The sequence below is a fragment of the Atta cephalotes genome, assembly GCF_000143395.1.
Source record: "Atta cephalotes unplaced genomic scaffold scaffold00037, whole genome shotgun sequence".
In the NCBI taxonomy this organism is placed as follows: Eukaryota; Metazoa; Arthropoda; class Insecta; order Hymenoptera; family Formicidae; genus Atta; species Atta cephalotes.
Genome location: NW_012130101.1, coordinates 1018853 through 1045083, shown reverse-complemented (window position 1 = coordinate 1045083; position 26231 = coordinate 1018853). Strand labels below are relative to the sequence as shown.

The 26231-nt window shown below is 30.3% G+C and overlaps 1 protein-coding gene across 1 annotated transcript in view; it reads right to left on the bottom strand.

The window, feature by feature from the left end:
• Positions 1-26231, bottom strand: part of LOC105621752 (cell growth regulator with RING finger domain protein 1-like) — a 45955-nt gene that overhangs the window by 13560 nt on the left and 6164 nt on the right. Inside the window, exon 2 of the mRNA XM_012203207.1 lies at positions 18267-18424. Within this exon, the coding sequence (XP_012058597.1) occupies positions 18267-18424 (158 nt within the window). The remainder of the gene's footprint in view (positions 1-18266; positions 18425-26231) is intronic.

The following is a 26231-nucleotide window of genomic DNA, read 5'->3' as shown; positions in this document are numbered from 1 at the left end:
TCTTAATCTACAAATATAAGCTAATTGTACTTAATAGTGATAAATTCAATTTTTTTTTTCAGTGACAGTTAAATTTTCAAATATATTCTATATTGATTCTTGTATAGACTTACATTTTTCTTTTTCAGCAACAATACGAGATAATCCTGATGAAATTCTCGATACTCTCCTTTGGTTAAAAAAGTTCACAACCGTTCAAAAGTTTTAGATTATTGGCAGCGAACTTCTGATTTGCGGTGGTCAGAACTATTGACAAATAATTTTTCTATAGGGTAGTACATAGCACAATATTATCCAGGATAATGAAAAAGGTTATATTTTGGTAAATTCTAGCGGACAGCACTGAAGTTACAAAGCAGTACAATATGTTGTTTATAAAACGAATACTTAACATTATGATGAAATAATATTATTTTCTAGCTAGAGCTTGATTTTGAGAAAAGAAATCCGAAAAAAGCACTGAAATTATTTTGTAATTGGTCTAAACTTTCAGAATTTCTCTTTAACAAATTGAAAGCTAAAATAAAAGATTTCGGCACTGATACAATATCTCAAGGTACGAGTGAAAAATGCTTTACATTTAATACGATAAAACTTTATTGTAATAGTGAGAGTATATTTATTTTTTTTTTTCTCATAGATCTAAAAACTTTAAAAGTTTTGACATCTATTTCACTTGTTTGCTTCAGTAAATGCAGGAAGGTTTTCTCCTCCATGTTAAGGTAATATTTTTGTAAATAATTTTATAATTTTATTACGTAATATTAATTTTTATTTTTATTTATTACTATTAATTGTCAGCATCATTTTCTTTTATTTTCAGATAATAGGAGATTTACAAGTTCAACTCGATCTTCGAGAAGAAAAACTTGCTCAGTACAGTTGTCCATTTCAACTCTTAGTAGCTATTGTTGGCCCTTAATTAGAGGAAATTAATCAAAATTTTATGGTGTTGGGAGCAAGAAAATACTTTGAAGTGAATACTCTATTGAAAGCCATTAATATATGTTTTAAAATATTCCATGCCCTTCATATTCAATATCCGCTAGAATGTGCTCAGATTTGACAATTTATTCAGCGTGCTGCATATGAAATGCCACGAAATCATCAATATACTTCATTATAGTAGTGTGGAGTCTCTGTTAAATGAATTTATTACATCGTAATGCTACTAGGTCTGAGTAGTAACAGACGCATTGTTGCTGTGCATATTTCATTATGACTTATTTTGATACATATATATTCTGATACATATACATTTACGCTTGTAATCTTATTTGTAAAATTAGAAAATAATTTTTTTATGTTGTTTAGCTTTATAAAATATAATATACGTTTAGTTATTATTAGTTACATATAAATATTATTAGCATATACAAAAATGCCTACATGCAGTTTGTGCATAGAACTTACACATCCATCCTTATTTATTCATTTAACTATTGTATACTTTGATTTATCATTTTATGCATGTGGAGAAAATAATTGTTTCAAAAATTTTGGAACAAAAAATTCTTTTCAGAAACATCTTCAGAAATTTCATAATTTTCCTGTAGAATATAGAGACTGTAATGAAATATGTTTCTTCAAAATATTTCTTCTTGAAACGATGAAAATATTGATTTTAATTTACTATTATCCCATGCGGACGTACAAATTGATGTACAGATTGATAGAGATGTTGTTTTCATAATTTTAATCAATTTGCATCATCACTTCAAAAATCAGTTGAAGTGTTTGTGTCAAAACTTTACTTTAACTCTCTCATTTTCCAAGAAATTGAATTGAAAAAAATAATAAGTGATGTAAGTTCTATGATGGGTAGTGAGTATTGTCAATATTAAAACAAAATGTAAATATTATCAGAGCTTCAGAATGAAATTGAAAGATTAGAAATAATGTTCAAAGCTTTAGAAAATCCTTTCAAAAAACGTCAGAGTATTTAAACATTTTTTTAATTCCGGTGAGTATATTACTCCTATATCTTATGAAATTGGCAGACAATTTTGTGTTACAAAAGAAAATAATATTGTAAAAGGAAAATATATCCCTGTATATGTGATCAGTATATTCCCTTAAATTTGATACTGAAGAAATTTTTTGAGCTACCTAATGCGTTAACAAATACTTTGGGTTATATGGAATCTTTGAATAAACAAAATTCAGAATTATATAATTTCATTCAGGATCATTTATGGACTAAAAAAAAAAATATTCAACCCTCTTTTTGTTTATTTCGATAACGTAGAAGTAAATAATCCACTTGGATCTCATGTGGAAAAACTTGGAACCATATATATATATATATATATATCATTACCTTGTTTACCTCTCGAATGTCGTTCTCTCTTAAAAAAAAATATTTCCTGTATTATTATTTGAGAACTGAGCAAGATCATATTTTACAAATAAAGAAACGTTTTTGCCTCAAAGTTTTAAAATTACTTGAGAGTGAAGACTTTTTGATTCAAAGCAGCCAAGGGTATTTGAAACAAATATCTTTTGTTCTTGGATTAGTAATAGGAGATAATTTAGAATTAAATAGAATACTTGGTTTGCTAGAGTCCTTTTCTATTTGCTTTTTCTGTAGGTTTTATAAAATGCATAAAAATAACATATAGCAAGCAGAGAAAGAAACAACAGAGGATCCAGTCCTTTTGAGAAATATCTTTAATTATAATGATGATATTCAATATGATTGTGCAATGTTTCTGAAACAGATTTAAAAGAAAAATGTGTATTTCATGATCCTTTCATATGATTGATAATTACAGCGCTAATGAATTTTATGATGTTCGAGAAAGTTTTCATAATATTGATATGATTCACATTTTAAACAATCTTACTAATGGCAAGAACAAATGCTTTGATCTAATTTCTTTAAATAATAGAATACTTATGTTTGATTATGTACCTAAACATTCTATAAATAAACCACCATGCAGCATCTCCATCAACAGCCTAAAAAGAAAAAAGTTGAAAATGACTGATTCAGAAATGTTATATTTCGTTAGATATTTTGGAGTCATTATTGGCGATTTGGTCAACGAAGATAATCCATATTGACAACTTTATTTATTTATGCGTCAAATACTTGACTAATGTACTCACAAAAAGATTATCAAGAAGTTCTAGCACTCGTTTAAAAGTTTTAATGCAAGAACACCATGAATTGTTCATTTCTTTAACGGGAGAAATCTCTCTTTCCAAAAATGCACCCAACAATTTCTAACTCATTATCCGAGAATTATTGAGCAAAGTGGTCCAATTTCTCATTTATCAATCATTCATTATGAAACTAAACATAGAGATCTTACTCAAGCTGCTACAGCTAATATGTCTCGTTTGAATATAGCCCATTCCCTTGTTGTAAATTACCAGATAGGTTTGTATCATCGATTCCTGTCAAAAGAAAATTTAATACCTGATATGCTGAATCTAGTAACACTACTGTATTGTCGTAGTGTGGTTACATAACATGTTTTCTGTTGAACTTAAGACATATCGGTTGCATAAATTTCAACTAGGTTGATTATAAAGAAATTACTTGTAAATTAAGGATGATTGTAACAATAGGCGCTGAAGATTTATATCCATTATTTGGGAAAATGGTCGTTGCAAATCGTAACGTTTGTCCATTTCTTGTTTGCTTTTAAATACTAGATTATCTGAATATGTATTAGATTACAAAGTAGAACCTACAGAAGATTATATATGTATCAGAATAAATAATTTGCTTGATCCAAATACTCTTTATATTCATATTATGGCTAATGACGAAATATATGTTGTGCTTAATTACAATATTTAGAAAAAATTCTATCATACAAAATTAGATTCATACAAATTTAGATTATTAATTTTATTATATAAAACTTCTGTTGCCAATCTAAAATAAATTTTATTTGGATGTAATGCGTAATCAATTCTTTTCCTATACAATGTGATGTAATTAAATATATATTCCTTTCTGCAATAATATAGGCTATGTAGAGCCTATATTATTGCGGAAACGAATGTACAATTGTTAATAGAACAATCGATTTGCTAAATTGTTATTTGTACCTTTTGCTAATAATTAATATTGCTAGCAAACAAAAATCTATCCAAATCTCTTAACAAAAATCTAGCAAATACGTGATTGTTTTATTATTAATAATTGATTGGAGCAGACTAGTATCAGTCCCCATGACGGAAAAATTAGCTTGGACAACCAATTAAAAGTAACAATCATATTCATTTTCAATATTAATACATTTGTTGTCATTATATTTATAAATCAAATTTGTTACAGGTACCGGTGGCTTGTTAAATTAACAAAATCTTTCCTCTCAGTGCTTCAGTGCAATGCTTCATGTTCCGTGATGGTAAGTCATTTAAATTGTTTACGCCTATATCACTCTAATAAGATTTGTTTTTTAAAAAAATGTCGGATTAACAACGCTGCATCTTTGTCAATTTGCGAGTGACATAAACATTATGAACATGTGAGCTAATTATACTTCATTCTTGCTGAGGAGGACTCCAAAGAGAGTCGAAACGTTCAAAATAAAGAAGACATCAATTCAATATCTGATTATTGATTATTCATTAAATAATTGCGCCGTTTATTATTGCTGACTCTCATTAGCCTACTGTATTTATTTTTGTATCGTTAAAACTTACGAATAAAAATTGAGATAAGGTTAAAAGAAGTATCAAAGTCTGAATAAAGAATAGAGACAGACTGAGAATTCAGAATAATATATACAGGATGGATACTAACAATAAATATTCTAAAAGATATTCTTTAAGAGATGATTTATCACACAAATTCAAAACGAAAATTCCACATGTCTGTAACGGTTTAATTTCAAAGAATACAGGATATCAAAGTTGAAGAAAAAATTTCATTTTTTCCAAAAATATCAGAAATCACTCAAGTCATTTTGATGAAATTGATTTTCAAAATTTTTGGGAAAAACCAAAATTTTTCCTTTAACTCCCTGTATCTCTGAAACTAAGCTTTCATTTTGAATTTGTGCAAGGAATCACCCTTTAAAATCTTTTAGAGTGCTTGCAATTAGTATCTATCCTGTATGTAGAAGCCGATTATTCATCTCAATTAATCAACTAATTAAATTGATTGAAACTCAACTTGACAGTTACCTAATATTCCTTGACGCTTCAATGTTCTTGTAAGAAAATTATCGAAGAAATAAGTACGAAGAAACATATTCAGAAAAAAGGCTGGATTAATAGCATTAATCCGACAGTCTATTAACAAATACGTCATGCTTTAATACATGTTATTTGTTTAATTAAAAAAAACTGTGGCACACAAGAAACATAAAGCAATAAGACGTAAACAGTAACAAACAACATGCTGATTTGCTTACTGCTTAAGTTTTTATATGCTGTAACCTTTATACTGTCATTGAATTAACAAGATTGTTTTCAATTGACTGTTATTGGCTAATGTTCTTAATGAAACATTAATTTTTCCGATTTTATTCAAGTAAACATTTAGGTAAACACAGATCTGAAAATAATTTTGTTTGGAACATCAAAATATTGATGTAAGATGCTCAAACTGTGATTACTGCATTGAAAAAATACTAAATTTTAATAAATATTTGTTCCAATAGTTAATAACTAAATAAATATTTACTAAATATAAACATATATTTATTTCATAGAAAAATTATTAATTTAATTCAACTATTATTTTTTTATTAAGTTGATATTTATTTACTGTAAGTAAATGTTTGTTTAATACTATCTAAAGAAATATGTATTAAAATTCAGTAAATTTTTCTATATAGAATGTTAAAACTTTTTACAGCATGTTGTCAATAGCACTCTAATTATTTCGGTGCATGAAAAATATTTTCAGATCTTTATCTAGCTAAATAATATTTAATTAAATAGTAAAACCGTTTTTTCCTTTGTATACAAATTCCATCCTTTATACACGATTTCGTGAGCTGAGAATCGAGGTAGACTGGTTCGCGATTCTAACAACCGGCAACACGCCGGCATTCGGGCAGGCCGGCCGCTACCTGGCGCAATCGTCTGCGATTACGTAATGGAATTCGATAATCAAGCGAGCTGACCTACCCGCGTCTACATGAATGTCTATCCGTTATACGAAACTCGGGTCTCCCGAACTGCGACTGCAACCGTCAGGTTTCTCGAGGACACTCCCGAAGAGACACGCTTCGCTCGAAATTGCAAAATTGCCGAATTCATTCGACGAAAGGGCCACATTTCTTCCGATCCTTCGTCAATCCACACCTTCGGAACCATGGCTGACTGGTGAATTTATCTAGATAGCATAGAATCGTGCACGAATGTGCGCAAATTACACGAACTGGCCTTTCACCGACAGTCAGGCGGCAAACACAGTAATAACGCATCGAAATTTCCATACTTTTGCGAACTAGGTTAGATGTTTATCGTGCGATTTCATAACTTACCTCCAAGACCTTATTAAGTCGGACTCCATTTGAAACTCATCGAAAAACGCGGTTTGAGCCACATTTCGATTCGTTGAAAGGAGGATGTTTAAAAAAGGGGTCAATTTCTGTACGAACAGGTGTAAATAAAAGGAATAAGTATAGTGTTCTTTATGGATTTGATCTCCTAGATATGATAAAGTTATATAAAATTTTTATCGTATCCAAAATCTATAAACACTTCCTTTTATTCACACTTTTTTTTGAACCGACTCCTTTTTATATCCTCCTTTAGTCCTTGAAAAATCTTTTTTTTCTCAACTAAAAAGAAATTGACAAGAGATTGTCAGTTGTTGTTAAAAGACGTTATAATGCATGAGAGACACGCACTTTGCGCATAATAATTATCTAATTAATGACCAAGCAAGAAGCGGCTGAGAAGTCAGAAAAGAATGCATTGAACAATTTTGCAGCCGGCTGTAGAAGTGACTGAAAAGTGACGTTCCCTCATTTATCGCGTCACCTCGGTTTTCTTACGAGCTCAGCTTACAGATTATACGTGCGCTCGCTCCCGAAGACGTGTGCCTGTATCATCGCATATACCGGGTGGTAGGAATGTGCAATATGGTAAAAGTACATGTATCGTTACGGAGAAAAAAAATGATTTTTTATTCTCTAAATTTCTTGGAAGAATAAAAATATTTGCACTCTTGAAGAACAAGAGTGGCAGATTTTCACTCTTTTAGAGTGAAACTTTTAGAGACCCACTCCAAAGGAAAGAAACCTCACTCCTTTTTTGGAGTGAATCTTAAAAAGAATGATCTCACTTGAAAAGAGTACCGCCATTATTAAAAAATAGTGAAAATATTTGCATTTTTGTACCAGAGTGGCAGATTTTCACTTCTTTGAGATTTCACTTTTTTTTTAGTAAGATTCATTTCAAAAAGGAGTGAAAGTTCTTTCTTTGGAGCGAATCTCATTTCAAAAAAGTGAAAATCTGCCAATCTTAGAGTGCAAATAAATTGTCAATCTTTTTCAAATTAGTGGCAGTAATTTTACTTTTTTGGAGTGAGATTTCATCTCAAGAAATTTAGAGAGCGCCTTTGAACTTCGAAGGCGATTTGTAACCGACATTTTTGCAAAAAATCGATTTTTTTCGCATAATGATATGTATATCGATACGCTTATCGCACATCCCTATCGGGATGGGCGGCCGGCGCCGCAATTAAACGAAAGAGAGAACAGGGAGAAGCAAATCAGGCCCGATTCGGCCGACTGGATGACCATGGAACATGAAAGTGCGTCCCACATTCATAACCCGCGATCTGATCTGTCGGGCATGGGACATTTTCGAGCTTCTTTTTACGACTGTTGCTGCAACTCGCCTCCACCCTCCCACCCTTTTTATCTTTCCTCTTCGAGATAGAAGAGTCAAGTGAGTTCCAGACTCGATATGAATCCTCTCGCCTTAAGATTTAAACGGAAACTTAGAATCCTCGGAAGAAAACACGTATCTATACGTATAAATTAACACGTACTCAGTGTAAAGTGGTAATGTAGACCCTACTTAAAATTCTATTGTAATTAACATCTCTTGTAAAATGTTTTTAATTTGTTTTTAGATAGATATCGAAGTTGTGAAATAATTGTCGCCACGACTGCAATCTTCTTGTTAACAATTAATGTTTAATTATTACAGGTATATCAAAGTTTTTTCGTACGATTTTTAATGTCAACGTGGTTTAACGTTAGTTTAAATTTCGTAAGTAACAAGATAATATCCTAAATTAATTCTTAAAGTATTGTTCTTTTATTTTGAAAAAGTAAGTGAACTTGAATAACTACAGCCTTGGCCAAAAATATTAGGCACCTTATTAATCATTATTTAAAATTTTATAGTTCAAAAATTGATTTATGACATTTGATGTAAATTATATTTCGTTTCAAGCACTCTTTAAACTTATACTTAATGCCGGTAACTAATAGATAACAATCTAGGTAAAAGAAATTTCAGATAAATGAAGAAAACATAGATGTTTAATATTCTTTTACCAAGATTACATTTTCCAGGATATAATTAAATGTATGTTAATGTTTGGCAAGTCACACATTAGAAAGCGTTTTTCAATGTGTTCAAGAATTTTTCTAGTTATTTCAAAATGGTTGAAGTGTCCCTAGAGATATCTGCGAATCAAGGAAGAGATGCTCGTAGTAAACCGATAGTAAATATTCACAAGGAGAGGATCAACGCAAAAGTATTGCTAGGAGAATATGTATTCATAAATAGAAACTTCTCAATACATTCAGAATTTTCTGCAAAGTCAAACATGAGAAGTCCAAATAGATCTGAAGAATTCAAATTCTGTAAAAGTATAGATAAAGATTCACTTCATCATCACATTCAGATAATCACATAATGTTTCTTTTAAAGATTTTTCCCATTTTGTAAACTGTCTTCATCATTTCATAAATGTTTTACGTTACTTAACTTACGTAAATTAATATAAATTATCGTTTGTGATATCATTTATTGAATATAATTAAAAAATAAATATTACAAAAAAACAAAATAAGGGAATATTACGTTTTTTCTCTAATATTAACTGCGTATAAATTAAACTTGACAGATAGGATGATATTAAATGCCTCCAAATGTCACGTTCTGCATTTTCTCGTTACTTCTTTTTTCTTTATTATAAACACGGACAAGATATCGTAGTGCTGACGTCATATGTAGATTACTTCGGAATAGAGACAATTTAATAATATTTCTTGTTCTTCTCGGAACGCGAAGTGTTTAATTTTATTTCAAGGAAGTTTTAAAAACAGAAAAAATTAAGAATCAATCGTATTCACATATTAAGATCTGGTTGCTAACATCCGCATGGGTGTAACATATTTTTCGATAACTGCCATTTAGAGACTCAACGTAGGAGCTAATTAATAATTCTTATTATATAAGAATTCATATTATAATTAAAACCTATTATAAAACTTCTAGAGTTTATACATATGTTCTTAAAACTAAGGTAAGGTTTAAAGTAGGAGCAAAAAAAATATCGACAGGATGCGTTGATACAATCTTATATGCCACGAACCATTTCTATGACATTACGCCATGTCCATCTTTAAAATCATGATATCATCAGAACAGGAGATAATTTGATTTGTAGCACCTCTTCATGTTTCCGTAAATTTATTTGAAACTCAAACTGAATTTCCCAATCACTAAAACACATTTCTGTCGAATAATTGTGTAATGTCGCTCAATATTAACGGAAGTCTTTGCTTGGTAAAAGCAAAATATTTCCAAACCCGACAGTTTCATACGCAATCGGGCAGGTAAATACAGAATTGTCAACTTCCGATCTGCCCGGTTCAATTGTGAAACTTCGCGCGAGAGCGCAATTAGGCTAAAATTGCCGAAATCGTTTCACTTTTCACATAAAGGTTTATATCTCAGAAATTATGAAGAATATTTTTAAGTTTTTTACAGCATCATAAATTATAATGTTTTTCCTTTCTTACTGTTTAAAACTTTTACAGTGAATTGTCACTCTGAAGAGTAAAATTTCACTCTTGAATATTGAAAATTGAGCTACTCTTTTTCAAAACTAGCTCAATTTTGTTCTTTAAAGTAAAATTCCACTCCAAAGAATTTAGAGAATACGTAATTTTTTTCATAACTTTTTTGCATTATTATAATATTTTAAAAATGAGAATTGTTAACAAATGAATTTAGGAAATTCGTGCTAAATTGTGCTAATCGCACAATCATTAAAATCATTTGCAGGATTATTGACTTCCTTCCTCATTTAAAACATTATAATAATGCAAAAAAAAATATATTAATATTATATAGAGAAGAAAGGGAAAAGATTGTATTTTAGTGCAATTAACTTTAACTTCGATGTACTTACTTTTGATCTAATTCTAAGAACCAGAAAAATATAAAAAATAAAAAATAAGTTAAACCGAAAATAAAGTTAAACAACATTAATACATTAATCGTGTGATCATTCCTGATGCATCAGTCTCGTTTTCTCTCTATTGTTGCGCAACTCTTCTTACACGGGAAGAACGGAATTATTATGTGTCACATGAATTTCAATGTCGCATTCTTTTTGCTTCGCGAATGACTCATTCAATGTCTAAAATCAGCCATCAACCAATTAACTTGAGAGGTATCGAGGTAGCCACTCGCTCGAGCGATTATTCATTCTTTTTTTAAATATCCATTTTCTTCTTATTATCTAGCATCTTTTCTACTGTTGCATCTATCTACTGTTATCTTCATCGCGCGATAATAAAGTAATATACGCTATCATTATCTAGTCACACTATGTAAGAATATAAAAAAATATAGTAAAATTATTGTACACAAGAGTACGTTATTTGATTGTTTCACAGGAATGGCCACAATAGATTGCAATAGAATTTTATGATCTATCTATTAAGCATATCTCGTTAATCACTCGAAGCCATTTATCATAAATATCATCGATAGTGTTTTTTTTTTTTCAATTGTGATAATGTTAACATAAAATGACGAAGGAGCTAGAAAGAGAAATACCGTCGAATTAAAGTTCCATTACGATCACCATTGTGTTTTAAAATATTATATGCTGAGAAAAATGTCTGGTTGGAAATGAATGAATCAATATATACGTAGATTTCGATTATATAAATCAGAATTCCGATCGTAATTGGACATTTGGGTTATCTCTTGACTAGAATTCGGATTTATATGCAATCAGAATCTATATTGATTCATTCATTTTTAATCAGAAATTTGTTCAGTATATACTGAAAGAAAAATATTATACATTTTACTGAGAGAAAAATATTATAAATTTTAATCACTTTGTTTGAATAGCGCCAGTTGAACATTTATTAAATGTAAACATATTTATATTCATGTATCAAGTAATAGTTTTTGCAATAAATTCATTTATAAATTTCTAAGATAAATTATTAATATTATTTATAAAATTATATAATATTATTTATAAGTTTCTAAGATAAATTATTTATCTAAAATGCTTATTAGCATCATTATTAAATGAATGATTAATTTAAGATGTTAATTTAAACTTCAGTTATGATTGCATTTCAAGTTCGATAAATCGCATTTATCAACGCTCAGTTTATAAAACTGAAATAATATATTTGCATTTAGTATTATTAAATACTAAAACTCGTTTTGATCGAAAAACAGAATTATTTCTATTAATTGATTTCTCATCATTATTCATATATAATTTCGATTTATAATTGTTCATATATTATTTATTTAGTACAAGAGCCATTAATTTGATTCAACTATTACACTTTTTATTTAGCAAATATTTAAATAAATGTTATATTATTATTTAAACAATTATTTATTAAGCAAAATTTAAAAGGAAAACGGTCAGAAAGGAGCAATATTATAGATGTAATTCCGAAATCAAAATTATTTTATTATATAACAAGTGAAAGGAAAACAACGATTAAACCAATAATTGTAATAAGAGACAATGTCAAACGTTAATAACTTGTAATATACATAAATAAGTAAAAAAGTGTATACATTGATTATTAAAATAAAAATAACAAATTATTAAAAAACAATCGGTCAGAGAACCGTGTTAAGTCCATAGAAAAAAAAATGTAGAGTCCGTTGAAATCGAATATTAAAAACTTAAGTGTTGAATGAGATGTCTACACAAGAATTCTTTATTAAAATTGAGTACATTTTTCTCTCAGTATAAACATGCATTGTAATCCCTTTACTGAAAAAGTAATTTTGCTGAAGAATCTAAAAATTTGGTAGATACAGATCTGAAATAAAATTTTGTGGGACCATCAAAATAATTTTGCAAAAATCTTAAGTATATTGAAAACATTTTGATATTCTAGAAACCAATTTTGTCGTCCTACTTAAATTATTAAAATTATTTTTCAGAGCTGTATTTAGCTAAATTTTTAGATTCTTCAGCAAAATTGCTCTTTCAATGTTTCTTTCCGTTCTTTTTCGTATTAGCGTATGCAAATAGACCGAATTACGCCATAATACGCGTATAATAAATCTAGCTTTCCCGATCAGGCGTCGCGTTAATTAGCGCGTGCAAATATGCAATTCGAATGCGAGGCGCGTGATTTACGTGATCGGCAGGCGAGTCCGTCAATCACGTAAATTCGATCCGCGAGCACCCGCGATTTGTCCCCAATGATTTTGCGCAAGACTGGAAGAGGATGACTTTAATGTCAATGTTAACACCGGCGAACACCGGTTTGTTTCGTAAACAACGGCGGCAATGGACGAAATCGCGAGTGGCCAATCCGTTTCGGATCGATCTCAAGGGGGGATATCGGGAGATATGGCACAAGAAACGTTCGCTCGTTCACTCGCGCGAATTGCGAAAGGCGGCAATGCCGGCAATCGCGATTGGATCATGCGCGCGCGCACACGAGAGAACATCTTGGGAGCTCGCAGTTGCGACACGCGCACGCAATTACGCAACTTGCGTAACCTGCGCCACGAGCCAGCGACTCGCTCTCGAGGAACGTGCCCGTATATTCGCCATGTCGAGCAGAGATTGACCGGTATACCAATTCATCTGAAAAGATCTGGAATACCCGTACCGAATAGGATATACACTGTTAAAATGTCAAAAAAATAAAATAAAATTCAATATGTACTTTTAAGTTACACAAATTAAATTTAATCACTAAGAAAAATTATAAATTATGAATAATTATGGATTGAATTAAGTAGTAATTCTAAGACACTAAATATGTAGGTATTCCCATTCATCATTTTGGTTCTACTTGATTGATTATAGGACGATTAGTGACAAAAGTTAATTAAGAAAAGCCCGCTCACCTCAAATTTTAATAAAAATACACTGAAGCGATTTAATATTTCGGTTCGCGGAGCAGAGCGATACTTTTTTTCTTGTCGAATCTTTATTTTTACGCAAAAACGTCGATCCAATTGATTCAATATTTTTATCCAAATTTGGACTCTTCTTAACATTTACCTTTGTCACTAACCTATTAATCAAGAGGAACCAAGATGGCGGATAAAAATACATACATATCCAGTGTCTTAGTAATTCTGGTGGAAAATAGACGAATCCAAATTTTTTGGTTAAATCTACTAGAATTCTAATTGAATAGAATTCTGATTGATATAATTATTCTGGTACAAGAAGAATTCTAATAGATTTTATCACAAATATTATATCAATTCCAGAATTCCGGTCTCAATTAGAATTCTAATAAATTTAACCAAAAAATTCGTCCATTTTTTACCAGAAATTTCAATGATTTAATGATATTACATATGTATGATATTATATGTAAGTATATTTATATATGTATGAAATTTAGTGTACTTTTCATAAAATTTTGTGAAAGTTAGTACATTTTCCATTAAATTCTGTATAGATTTGTTTGAAACTTCATGCATGTGAACATTAAATTTAAGTTACCTGACTTCATTTTCATTTCACCATATTAAATGTTTCTGCTTGAAAGTTTTCGTTACATTAAATTGAAATTTGCTACCTTGATATCTTTATCTTTTTCTAGTTCTAAGAATTAAAAAAGAATGAAGAGTAAATTGAATTGCGATTAAAGTCAATCTACATTGATAGAACGGCTATAAGTATGATTTGAAAGCAGCTTAGCAGAATATTAATTCAGAAGATTTCGTTAAAATGAAGAAAATTTCTCATCGATTAAATATTCCTTTAAATAAAATTAAATATTTAATTATTTAGAATAAATATAGAGAGGAAGAGAAGAAGAGTGATTCTTTTTAAAAAAGATAATATTAACTTGGAAAGCAAGTATTGTATTAATAATAAGTATATTGTATATAGATAAGTTTGGCTTGCATCTTGAAAATTGCATTAGACGAGAAGTAAATATATATTACCGGTTTTTTAAATGTGTGTGTGTATGTGTGTGTGTGTGTGTTTAAAACGATTTAATAATTTAAATAAAATTGATAAGAGTATATATAGATAATAATAATAATAATAATAATAACTTTAATGGAGTGCAAATAATAAGAAATAAACATTTTGTACGTATGTATGTACGTATATATGTATATGTTACGTTTTTCATAGAATATGGAAATTTTGAAACATTTGAAAGTTCAAAGCCCTTCCCCTGTCGCCCCTATTTGAAAGAATTCCAAAAATTAAATTGTGATTCCTCAGATATATTAGTATGACATATATTAGTTTGTAACTTTATTTGTGCCACTCTCTATATGCGTATTCTTTAATTTAATATAATTTAATTCTTTAATATAAAAATCGATTAGTGCAAAATGGTAATGGAAATATCGATAATTTTTTTGGAATTATGATTTTGTAATATTTTTTCTTTTCTTTCTTCTTCTTCTTTTGTAACTTTAGACGTTGCTCAATTATAATTTCTAAGTGCATGCAATAAAGTCATTATTATGATTCTGATTATCATTATTATTACTATTATTAAATACTAATAATATTATTTCTCCTCTCGAGAGAATATATGATGTTGCTAAATCAATCGGATTTGCAGCATATTTCTGCAGCATCTCTAACAGAAGAAATCACACGAAGAAAAATTATTTCTCGTAATTCCTTTCAGTGAGAAACACACACTGAAAATACACTTCGAATCTGTCTTATTTTGTAATCGTGTTCAATGACATAATAACAGTAATATCAAGATAAGTTTTAGTATTTCATAATCAAAGATTTTGTATTACGATTTATAAAAAACAAGAACACACATTACGCACAATTGCGGCTGAAATTACTTCGGTATCTCAGATACCGGTTTTCGTTCATACTTCACTCTTATCGATAATGCGCGACATATGTAGCACCATTACCTTACATATACCATAAAAAGTCTCAAAAATAAATGCATGCGTTTATTGATAAAAGTACATATGGATCACTCACTCGAAACGGAATCGATAACTTTATTTATTTATATGTATATACATTTGTGTACTTTAAATATAAATACTGAATGTCGGTGCTTCCACAGAATATATCGAGCTTCGTGTTATACGAATCAAGGGCGATCGACGTTTTCGTATTCTGCTCTCGTAAGTGACCGTGAGGGTTACACGAAGTTCTTTCCTCGACAAAGTTTCAGGTTTTCCTTTTCTTTTTTTTTTTTAACGACTTCACGTAATTCCAGTAAATTTCACTAGTATTAATCCCAAATTAATACTGTCAATGCAATTTGACCTAAATTGTTATTTCTTTCATTTTTCAATAAAAAGAAGGACGAAAGAGAAAGGGCTAAAATTAAGATCATGCAACTCGAGCGAAGGAAAGGATGCATTAATGACGGAAAGCTGTGTTTCGAAATGCATGCATATTTTATATACAAGATTTTATCAACAAAAAACGATTTTACTGTATTTCATTTGAAGTATTTCAAAATTTGATGAAGTATTTCGAAAGGTAGATACAGATCTGAAAATAATTTCGTTCGACTATCAAAATAATTATGTAGGAAATTCAAGCGTAATGAGCAGTGCTGCAAAAAGTTCTGATGTTCTAGCAATCAGTTTCATCTTACATAATTATCTTCATAGACCAACTAAATTATTTTTAGATCTGTATCTAGTTAAATGCTTCAGCGAAACCATTTTTTTCGTATACACTCAGAACAATATTTTAAAATATACTTATTAGAAATTTTAGAAAAACTTTATTTTGTACTCAAAATAAGAATTTATTTTCTTTTTGAAAAATGTTATAAAATTGATCAGAGAAGCAACTTTATATATATAATAAGCAAATCGAATTTGTTTTAATTTAATAATTTTGATTAAGTATTAAACTTGCTAGGATTATATTTTGAATACTTTTAATAAATTTATAATAGATTTTTTACATGCATATACTGATAAAAAAAATAATGCTACAACAGCATTAAAATAATTTGAAAATAATATTGTAATGCAATAACATTATTAATAATGAAACCAACACACCATATCCTTGATTTATAATTAATTAAATTTAATAAAATTATAATTTGTTTCATTAATACTCCTTAGAATATTTTCAATTAAAATAACGCTGCTGATATAACATAATTTTTTTCAGTGTACGGCATATATTTTTCTGTGTATAGAAATGATTAAAAATAATTCAAATTAGGTATAACCTGACACTACAACTTAACAGTATTATATATCTCAGGTATAATTCTATAAATAATTCAATTGAATTAAATATCTCTGCCAGACTTTTCATCGAGCAGAAAGTGACTAAATTGCACGTGCCAAGGTATTTCTGACGTCAATTACGCAACAGTATTTAGTTCTCTGATCAGACGAAGAAGAAAAAGAAGAAGAAGAAGAAGAAGAAGAAGAAGAAGAAGGAGAAAGATAATTCGAAGGAACAACGAGAGAGAACGGCAATCGAGAATGGGGCGGGCTCTCCTCGGGAAAGGACACGATTAATAACAGCCGATAAAAGTCAAGCGACTCGCAGTGACCCGACAACGGTGCGGTCAAGGTGGCGCGTTTCGTAATTCAACCGGTGCGCCTTCGCCGTCGCTGTCACCTGGCATGCCAATTACACCCAACGCTCTCGTCTTTTTCTCGCGCGCTATCGAGATAACCCACTTTCCGACCGGGCCGAAGAACTGGCTATTCCGTCGTGCTAGTCTCTTTCCTTTACGGCCGATTATTTCAATTCGCGATCTAGACAGCCGGATTTGCCGCGGTCGCCCGTATCCACCAACCTTCACCTATGCCGAAAGAATTTGCTCTTTTGCTAAAAATTTTCTATCTTCTCATTGCCCAATTATAGAGAGTTACGATTTTTTTTATTTATTTTCGGCATCACCTCACGATTGCACAACGTGACGAAATATCGTATATATGAAGTATCGTAGCGAATAAGATTTGGAAATACGAGTGTTAAGATAGCAGAACGGTTTCCCTTTTTAATGCAGAATGCGGAAACTTTTTCGGAGTTTATTATCCGACGCTTTATAATTTTTACTGTTGTACTTATAGAGTTGTCATAAATTCCTCATCCTGAAGTTCCAAATAACTTTCTCTGATTTTCAAATATAATTTCACGATTTTCCCTGATGCTTTTAAGATTTTGAAATTTTTTTGAAATTTTGAAACTTTCATCTTGATTTGGAAATATATTTTGTTGAGGGAGCAATTAAATATGGCAATGTAAATTATTAACGTTGCTGACACTATTCTGTTAGGCATCGAAATGTAAATTCATTTCAGTGATCAGTTTCAAAATAAATAATATCCATATCTCTCAAATTTAATACATTTTCTTGAATTGAATTGAATATATAGAAATAATTAAAAATAACTTAACTTGAATATAATTTGACATTATGAATCTAACAGTATAGACAGTATATGCATATTAAACTTCTTTGAAGCTAAGAATGAAAATGTTGCAGTTCCCTCATTTCCAAGCTTGTATTAAATTTTCTATTAATGCTTTCTAGAAAGAGAAATATGAGCAAAAATATGGAAGAGAGCAAAGTGGAAATCGAGTTTCTTATTTTCTTGTCACATATATTTTTTCACTTATAACGTCACTCTTCTTACACGTCTCCAGGTTTTCACGAAACGTGAGTCGCCGTAACATTAAGAAAACAGCCTAAGAAATCTGTTACAAGAGGCGCGGAGTCTTGCGACACGCCGCGCTAAGCAAACAGTTATAAATCACGAGTCTTGCTGCGGTTGACCCAGTCGAGGCTCACAACGCGCGAGGACATGGAGGATCAGACTCCGAATGACGTGTAAAGAGGCATAAAAGGCGGAGGACTTACCGGCGTACGTGCTCTTGAAGCTCTCATGAAGCTTGAAGGTGAAGGGAATGTGGACCTTCATCATCTCCATTTGCGGTATGCGTGGCGAATGCGTTATCACGCCGCCGCCGCCGCCGAACATCAAGTCGTCGCCGTGGACACGTAGTACCATCATGTTCCTGCGATCAGACAGAATATACGCCTTTCAGATAGCTCGAGCAATTCATCGATGACCGGCGAGCCGGTTATCAATGATGTGTATTATCAAATCTTTGTATAATTACGCTAGGACAATTGTGGGCAATTTTACGATCAATTTAAGCTATTTATTGTTTCAATCCAAAAAATCGTTACACGCTTGAATGCTAATTATAATATAAATCCAAGAATGACGAAATGTTATGAGATGTTTTGTTTCTTTTCTTCTTATTTTTAGAATCTTCAAATAAATCAGTCGGGACATATGCGAAGCGACGTATTAATTAATTTAACCTTATCGTCATTCCAATTTAAAAAAATCGTTAAAGATATTTGGCGGATAGTTATTTATAAATCCAAGAATGATGGAATATTCCAAGAATGTCAAGCGTCACTCTTTTATTATTTTTAGAAAATCAATTCCAAGTTTTCCAAATTTTTCCCATTTTTCAGGTACTATCTATATCTGAAACAGTGAATAATTATTGATATCAGTTATGTCAAGTATGTCACTGTCAATCAGTGAACAAAATGTGAAATCCCTGACCTAGCTAATCTTTATGATTTATTAATTAATCTTGTTTTAGTGCATAAATTCAGTGAATATAATATTAGAAGATTGAAATTAACATGCAAATATCAGTATTTTAATATATAATGCTCAAACATTCTTCCTTTTTTTAATTGAACTTCATTAATTATCCAGTGCCAAGTATGATAATTAGTATCCACTAATTCAGATTTAGAGAGTAACTCAGGATAAATATCCTAATTTATTTTAATCGCCGAAATTATATATATTAATAGTAAAGAAAACAAAATTATTATTGCAGAAATTATTACTCGTTCTGATAATCGCAACAAAAAATAATTCTTACTTCTGATTAAAAATACCAAAGAGCTAGCAGAAAAATGCAAAAACTCTTCGCGAATAGAATCCCAAAGACCGTTAGCCTCTAACAATATAGATCAATCGAGGAAAAGAAGTCAGATATGCATGGTGAAAAGAAGTCAGATATACATGAAAGCGATTCATCGAAAGTTGCCGGGCTGAGTACCGCTAATTTCAAAATTAATAAGGTAATCAGCAGAATCGGATATGATTAACTATTATAGTGGTCAACGTTTAATTTCATGCTGCAGAACAGTGACGACGACGACGAAACGCAAAGAACTGATACGGAATAAAAAATTAAAACAATCATTCACAGTTAAACGATAGTGATTAACATGCAGGAGACTAACTATTGCCACCGAGTCGGATTCGAAACCGAGTTTGAACCAGGCTGTCAATAACCTTGTGGCCTTGAGACCCAAAGGAATTTTACGACAAAAGTAATTCGATTCCGGAAGCGGATCACAGACAATTGTAAGATTAGAAAGACAAATCCTATCAAGCCCGCGATTCGGCATTCGGAGTTATGAGGCACTTCATACCAGTTTAATCAATGTAGATTAAAACTTTAATCCTCGATTGCAGAAACTGGTCATTTGATCAAATTCAGACTGGTTGCTAGAATAAAAACATTTTTTATTGCATGATTCATCATTTTTAACTTCCAACAAAAATTATTTTCAAATCTAAATCCAGTAAAAATTTAGATCTTTCAGCAAAATCGTTTTGTCTCTGGATGGAAAAACATATTTTGCTAAAAATTCCAAAGTTTTAGGTTGAAATCTATTATTTCCTGTTTTATTGCTTCTCAACAGTGTCTCAGACTTTAATCTTGGTTCAACTTACATTTAATCTAATTCTTTGAAGTAGAAAAAGATGAAGAGTAAGTTGGACCGAAACTATAGTTAATTTATATTGACAGAAGTAGACATCTCAGGATTGTGAATGTAATGCCTCTAGTAATATTCGAGGAAAAAATTCAATATCTATGAAGAAGAATTAAGAATAAGAAACGGGTTTTTCAGCTTTGCGTGCCGAAGGTTAAATTTCATTCATTAATAATTCTTCTGTGATTCTTCTCATATCATTCTTGTTCCATAGAAATAAAATTTACATCACAGTTCTAACAAATCCGATGTGTTAAAATTGTAATTTTGCATCGATTTTTCTCTACAATTTCATAAATCTACCATGATGCGAGTGATCGCGAGCATTTCGCTGAAACGGCTTAAAAAATCGCATCAATTTAACGTTAATTAATGACATATAAAGTATCCTTGATGACTGATAATTTCCCCTTTATATTATATTAAAAATTATTGATGGCCTCACGATATTCACGATAAAAGAAATATCCTGATGAAGCATTCGATACCTTAAATTATGAGTTTCGAAGATTCGCAATTCAAGGCAAGATTCGAGTCGTAAAATTCAGCCGAAACAGCAAAATGTGAGAATAAATGTAAAATACATTTATCGGATAAGCGCATGACTTGAGATGCAGGAGAACCTCATCCCGATTCAACAAGAATTGTAATAATCACGATGATTTGCGAAAGTCGGGAAGGAGGAAGGAGAGCGCGAGTTAACGACGAAGCGGTCGATGGTGATAACGATGGCAACGTCGATGAGAGAATTTACTGCTCGCGATTGCGAGGAGTTTCACGATTTATAAACAGTGCGACTCAGCTTTCGAGACTCTTTCGTTCCTACTTTCGAGACCCCGAGCACGAAAGTGGCTGCGTCACTCGAGAAAATCAGAGATACTTATCGCTCGTTGTGCCGTTGTCGTCTCTCGTCGTCGTCGTCATCCGGAAGCGCGGAACTCGCGACTGTTGACTTCAACTAAATTGTCGACTCTCGAAACGTCTCGGCCGTGTCGTCCGAGAGAGAGAGAGAGAAATAGAACACACACTCGTGTTCATTTCTACCAATGTGTAGATTAATTTTAATCTGCTCTTTAATCTCGGTTTAATCTGCTCTTTATCTTTTTCAAATTTTTAAAAGTACAGATAGAAAATATCATTCTGTCGCTAAGAAAAGTGATTACTCAATTTATTTTTTTTTCTTTTAAATAACTTTTAAATAATCTTTAACTAACAATAAGAATATTTTTTATATAACATTTATTAATAATCTTATATGATATTTATTATAAATTTTGGAAAATCATACTGGGAAAAAGATGCTTAAAAATATATTTGTAAATATATTTATTAAATATATTTATTACATGGGCGAAATAAAATTTTATTCCTAGCAAAGTCATCTATTTTATTTTTTTGCAATTAAAGAGATATATTTCACAGAAATGTATATTTCGTCATTACAATCCAATTTCGTAAATAATATTTGCTTCGCAATATTTCGACATTTTTCTCTCAGTGCATTATTATGTACTGGTGTAATGAAATTACATTATTATAGGAATGTTTGTCTTATTTCGAGCGAAATGAAATTCCAAGCTGTGTTTGTAAACCTCGAAATTTTTCGAAAGATGAAGTAGAAGAGGAGAAGGAAGGATCAATCTTCTTTACTCAAAACAAGAATTTATTTTTTTTTGAAGCATATATATTATAAGGCTGATCGAAGAAGTGACTTTATATAATAAGCAAATCGAATTTGCTTTAATTTAATAATCTTAATTGAAGTATTAAACCTATTAGACTTCAAAATATATTTTGAATATATTTATGCTTGTGATGAATTTTACTGAAAGAAAAGTATATCGTATTTATGACTATAATTGCATGATAAAATAATTATGATTAGGAGCATCATTTTTATACTTATTATTGCTATAATGTTAGTAACAATAATCTATGTATAGTTTTATCAACGCGCACAAAAATTGTACTATAAATTGAGATAATTTCAAATATTAATATAGTAAAATATGAAAATATGATAAATGAAATAACTATTTTTATGTGATTGGAATCATAATTATAATGAATATAACCATTTTTTCAATATTCGCTTACTATTCACATGTGGTAACAATATATAACAATATATAAAAAAATATATTTTTAAAAATGGAAAATCTGCAATCATTTTCAAATAGTGTGTGTGTAACTATATTAATAGCACATTTGATTAAACTTCTAACTATAAATTTAATTGGTCAATATAAATAATACAGATTTAAGGGAGCTATTTTGGAGTCAGCGCGGTAAGAGGAGCGCAATCTATACGAGGACAAATCACTAAGTTTTTAGAAAAACATAGTAAAATTTTTTTCATTGATTCATTTTTATTTCTCAACATAGTCTACTTTCAGCTCAATATATTTGATCCAACGATTCTCCAACTTTTTCAAGCCATCCGAATAATATGATTTGTCCAATCCTTTAAAATAAGTCTCTATTTCGGCGATGAGCTGCTCTCTGGTGGTAAATCTCTTTCCTCCGAACCATTTCTTCAGATTTGGAAACAGGAAATAGTCGCAGAGGGCTAAATCTGACAAATATGCTGGATGGGGAAGCAATTCGTAGCGGAATTCGTTTGATTTGGCCATCGGTGCCGGGCACATGTGAACCTGTGCATTGTCTTAATGGAAGAGCATTTTCTTCTTCGCCAAATGAGGACATTTTTTTTTAAATATTGTTGAAACGGTCCAATAAGGCTGCGTAATAATCGCCATTGATCGTTTGCTTCGACAGAAGGTATGAATTATACCGTGTGCATCCCAAAAAACTGTGGCCATTATCTTTCCGGCCGACTTTACGGAGCTGGTTCATCCGGTCCATTGTTTTGACTGTTCTTTCGTCTCGAGTGTGAAGTGATGGATCCATGTTTCGTCTACAGTAATGAATCGACGCAGAAATTCATCTGGATTATGTTGAAACATCTCCAAACATTATTTTAAAATCGCCACATGGTCGCGCTTATGGTCTACAATGAGCAAATCTTGCGTGACACTCGCTATCTTGCCGATAGCTTTTTCATATCCAATTGTTCGTGCAAAATTGAAATCACTGTGCCATGTGATATGCCTGTGGCCTCAACAAGCTCGCGCACTTTCACTCGTCAAAACAATATCGTGGACTTTATCGATGATTTCTGGCGTAACAGTCTCAATTGGATATCCCGAAGGGTGCATCACATGTGGATGTATGATCACGTTTAAATTCATTCATCCAATTGTATACAGTCGCTGGTGCAGATGTGCTATGAAATCATTATCCAACTCTTTGATTTCTTTCGGATTAAATCTTTGATATGTAGATGTTTGATCATTGCATGAATGCATCGTTTTTTTTCCATTTTGCAAAAAATACAAAGGTTGTTTGCTTTAATCATCTACAGAAAGGAAACCTCGCGATGAATTCCGCTCAAAATTTGACAGTAATCAGCTGAGAGATGCTATTTGTCAAAAAGTAATGTGACACTGCGAGTGCCTTCTGACAAATTTTCTAAGAACTTATTGAATTTGCCCTCGTATTTATATAATCATTAATAGTATGTGTATTAAAAGATGTTAGTTTGAACGTTTCGGTTATTGGTTTTAGCCATCTTCAGCAAATAATTAATATATTAATAAAGAATATCCTCTATCCAGTCAGAAAGTGAGAAAATATTAATAAATATATATAAATAAATTTAGATTCAACTTACACAAAGACAATATCATTCTATGTCCTTTCAGTATCTATCTTAAAAACATCCTGTTTATTACATTTTTAGACGTGAGTTAAAAACATTCGATACATCTTATCGATTTTTAAAGTTTCATCACAACATGTTTTATATAAATCTTTTTTATTTAATCAATATTGTAATATACTTAACTGTTATATGGAATTGAGGTAAGCACTTTCTTTGTACAATTTCAATGTTAATTTTACATAATTTTTAACTTTTAATAACTTTGTTAGAACGCAATCACTTATTAACAAGAAGACAGGTAATTTCTTTGTACAATGTGTTCTTTGTGCTTTTCTCACTTTCCGATTAGATAGAGGATATTCTTTATTAATTATGTATTTGCTGAAGATGGTTAAAATAGCCGAAACGTTCAAACTAACATCTTTTAATACACATTATACTATTAATGATTATATAAATATAGATTGCGTTCCTCTTACCGCGCTGACTCCAAAGTAACCACCAATGTGGCACTCAATTTTATTAAAAATAAAAATTAATATCGTAGGCCGTTTGTACTTCATTTGTATTCGTTTGTATCGATCATTATTTTGTATCTCAAACAGTTATAAAAAGTGAAAAATAAAAAATGGCCAGCGCGCAACTTTAAGATTTTTTAATTTCACTTATGCCATTCGAAAGAGAATCATTTGTACCTCTCCTACTTTCGTTTGTATCTCAAAGAGTTCGGAGATACAGTGATTTCAAAATTTCGGAAATGTGCCAAGAAAGGAAGTCGGCCATTTTTAAAGATATCGAAATAGCATCAATGGCATTCGAAAGAAAATCGTTTGTATATTTCTTCTACTTTCATTTGTAGATACAATGCGTTTCAGTTTTTACAAACGATTTTCTTTCGAATGACATAAATGAAATTAAAAAAAGTTAAAGTTGCGCGCTAGCCATTTTTTATTTTTCACTTTTTAATTGTTTCACTTTATTTAACTTTGAGGTACAAACGAAATAATGATTAGTACAAACAAGTACAAACGAAGTACAAACGGCCTGCGGTATTAATTTTTATTTTTGATAAAGTTAAGCGCCAAGTTCACATCAGTCATACCCGCCATGGTCGGACGATCTTTCGAGACTGAGGACGATCGCTTTATCATTATCATTTTCCTAACTATTAATAAATACCAGTATCATTTCGTTTCCATGTCTTCACATATTAATAATATTGAACTGGCAACAGAGGCATGAAATTAAGAATGATTACAGTAGAAAGTATAAGTAACGTTGACAATGTCTCGATCAACATGCGATTAGCTCAACGTAAATGTGTTAGCCTATCGTTCTAAGGATCATAGGTTCAAATTTTATCGACGATGCGATGTGTTTTTTAATAATTAATTGTAGTTAATAGGATATAGAATATACAAAATAATAAATAATGAATTAAAATAGAAAAATAAAAAGTAATAACAAAATTTTTTTTTTCGTTAAGAGATAATCGAATAAATTGTTTTATTACATAAAAGAAATTGTTTGATCGCAATTAATTAAAAAATTATTTCATTTAAAATAATTAATAATTTGGTTATATTTGTCATATGATTTCGCAATAATCATCTAATTTTGCTACCAATTTCCAAATCTTGGATAATAGATGTAGAATTCTATGTACTTTTAATTATGTTTGTTGTTACAATATTTTATAGTACAATTTACTGCAAATACAATTTATATGTAAGATAACCATACCAATATAGTTGAATGAATACATAGTCGTTATGATCATAATGTAGTATTCAAGTTATTATAATTCATATGGTCAAAACAATTATAAATTTATGATTGTCCCAAAAAACTATAAATTATAATTAAATTATTTTTTGGTTCCAACCATTTTTTTTCTCAATGTTGTAACAGATTTGGATGGATATACGAACTTTTGAAATACTTTATTAAAAAAATAAATTTTAATAAATTTTAATTAAATTTTAATAAATCATTTGTTTGAATAGTGCCAATTAAATATTTACTGATAAATACGAAGATAATATATATTTATTTGATACAAGAATTACCATTAATTTAATTTAACTATCATTTCTCTTTATCGAATAAATATTTATTAAAATTGAGTATGTATATATATATATATGTGTGTGTATATATATATATATATATATATATATATATATATATATATATATCTATATAAGTAAATAAATTATTATTATTTATTTATTATATTATTATTACTTATTAAGTAATAAAGAAGTAACTAAACTAACGTA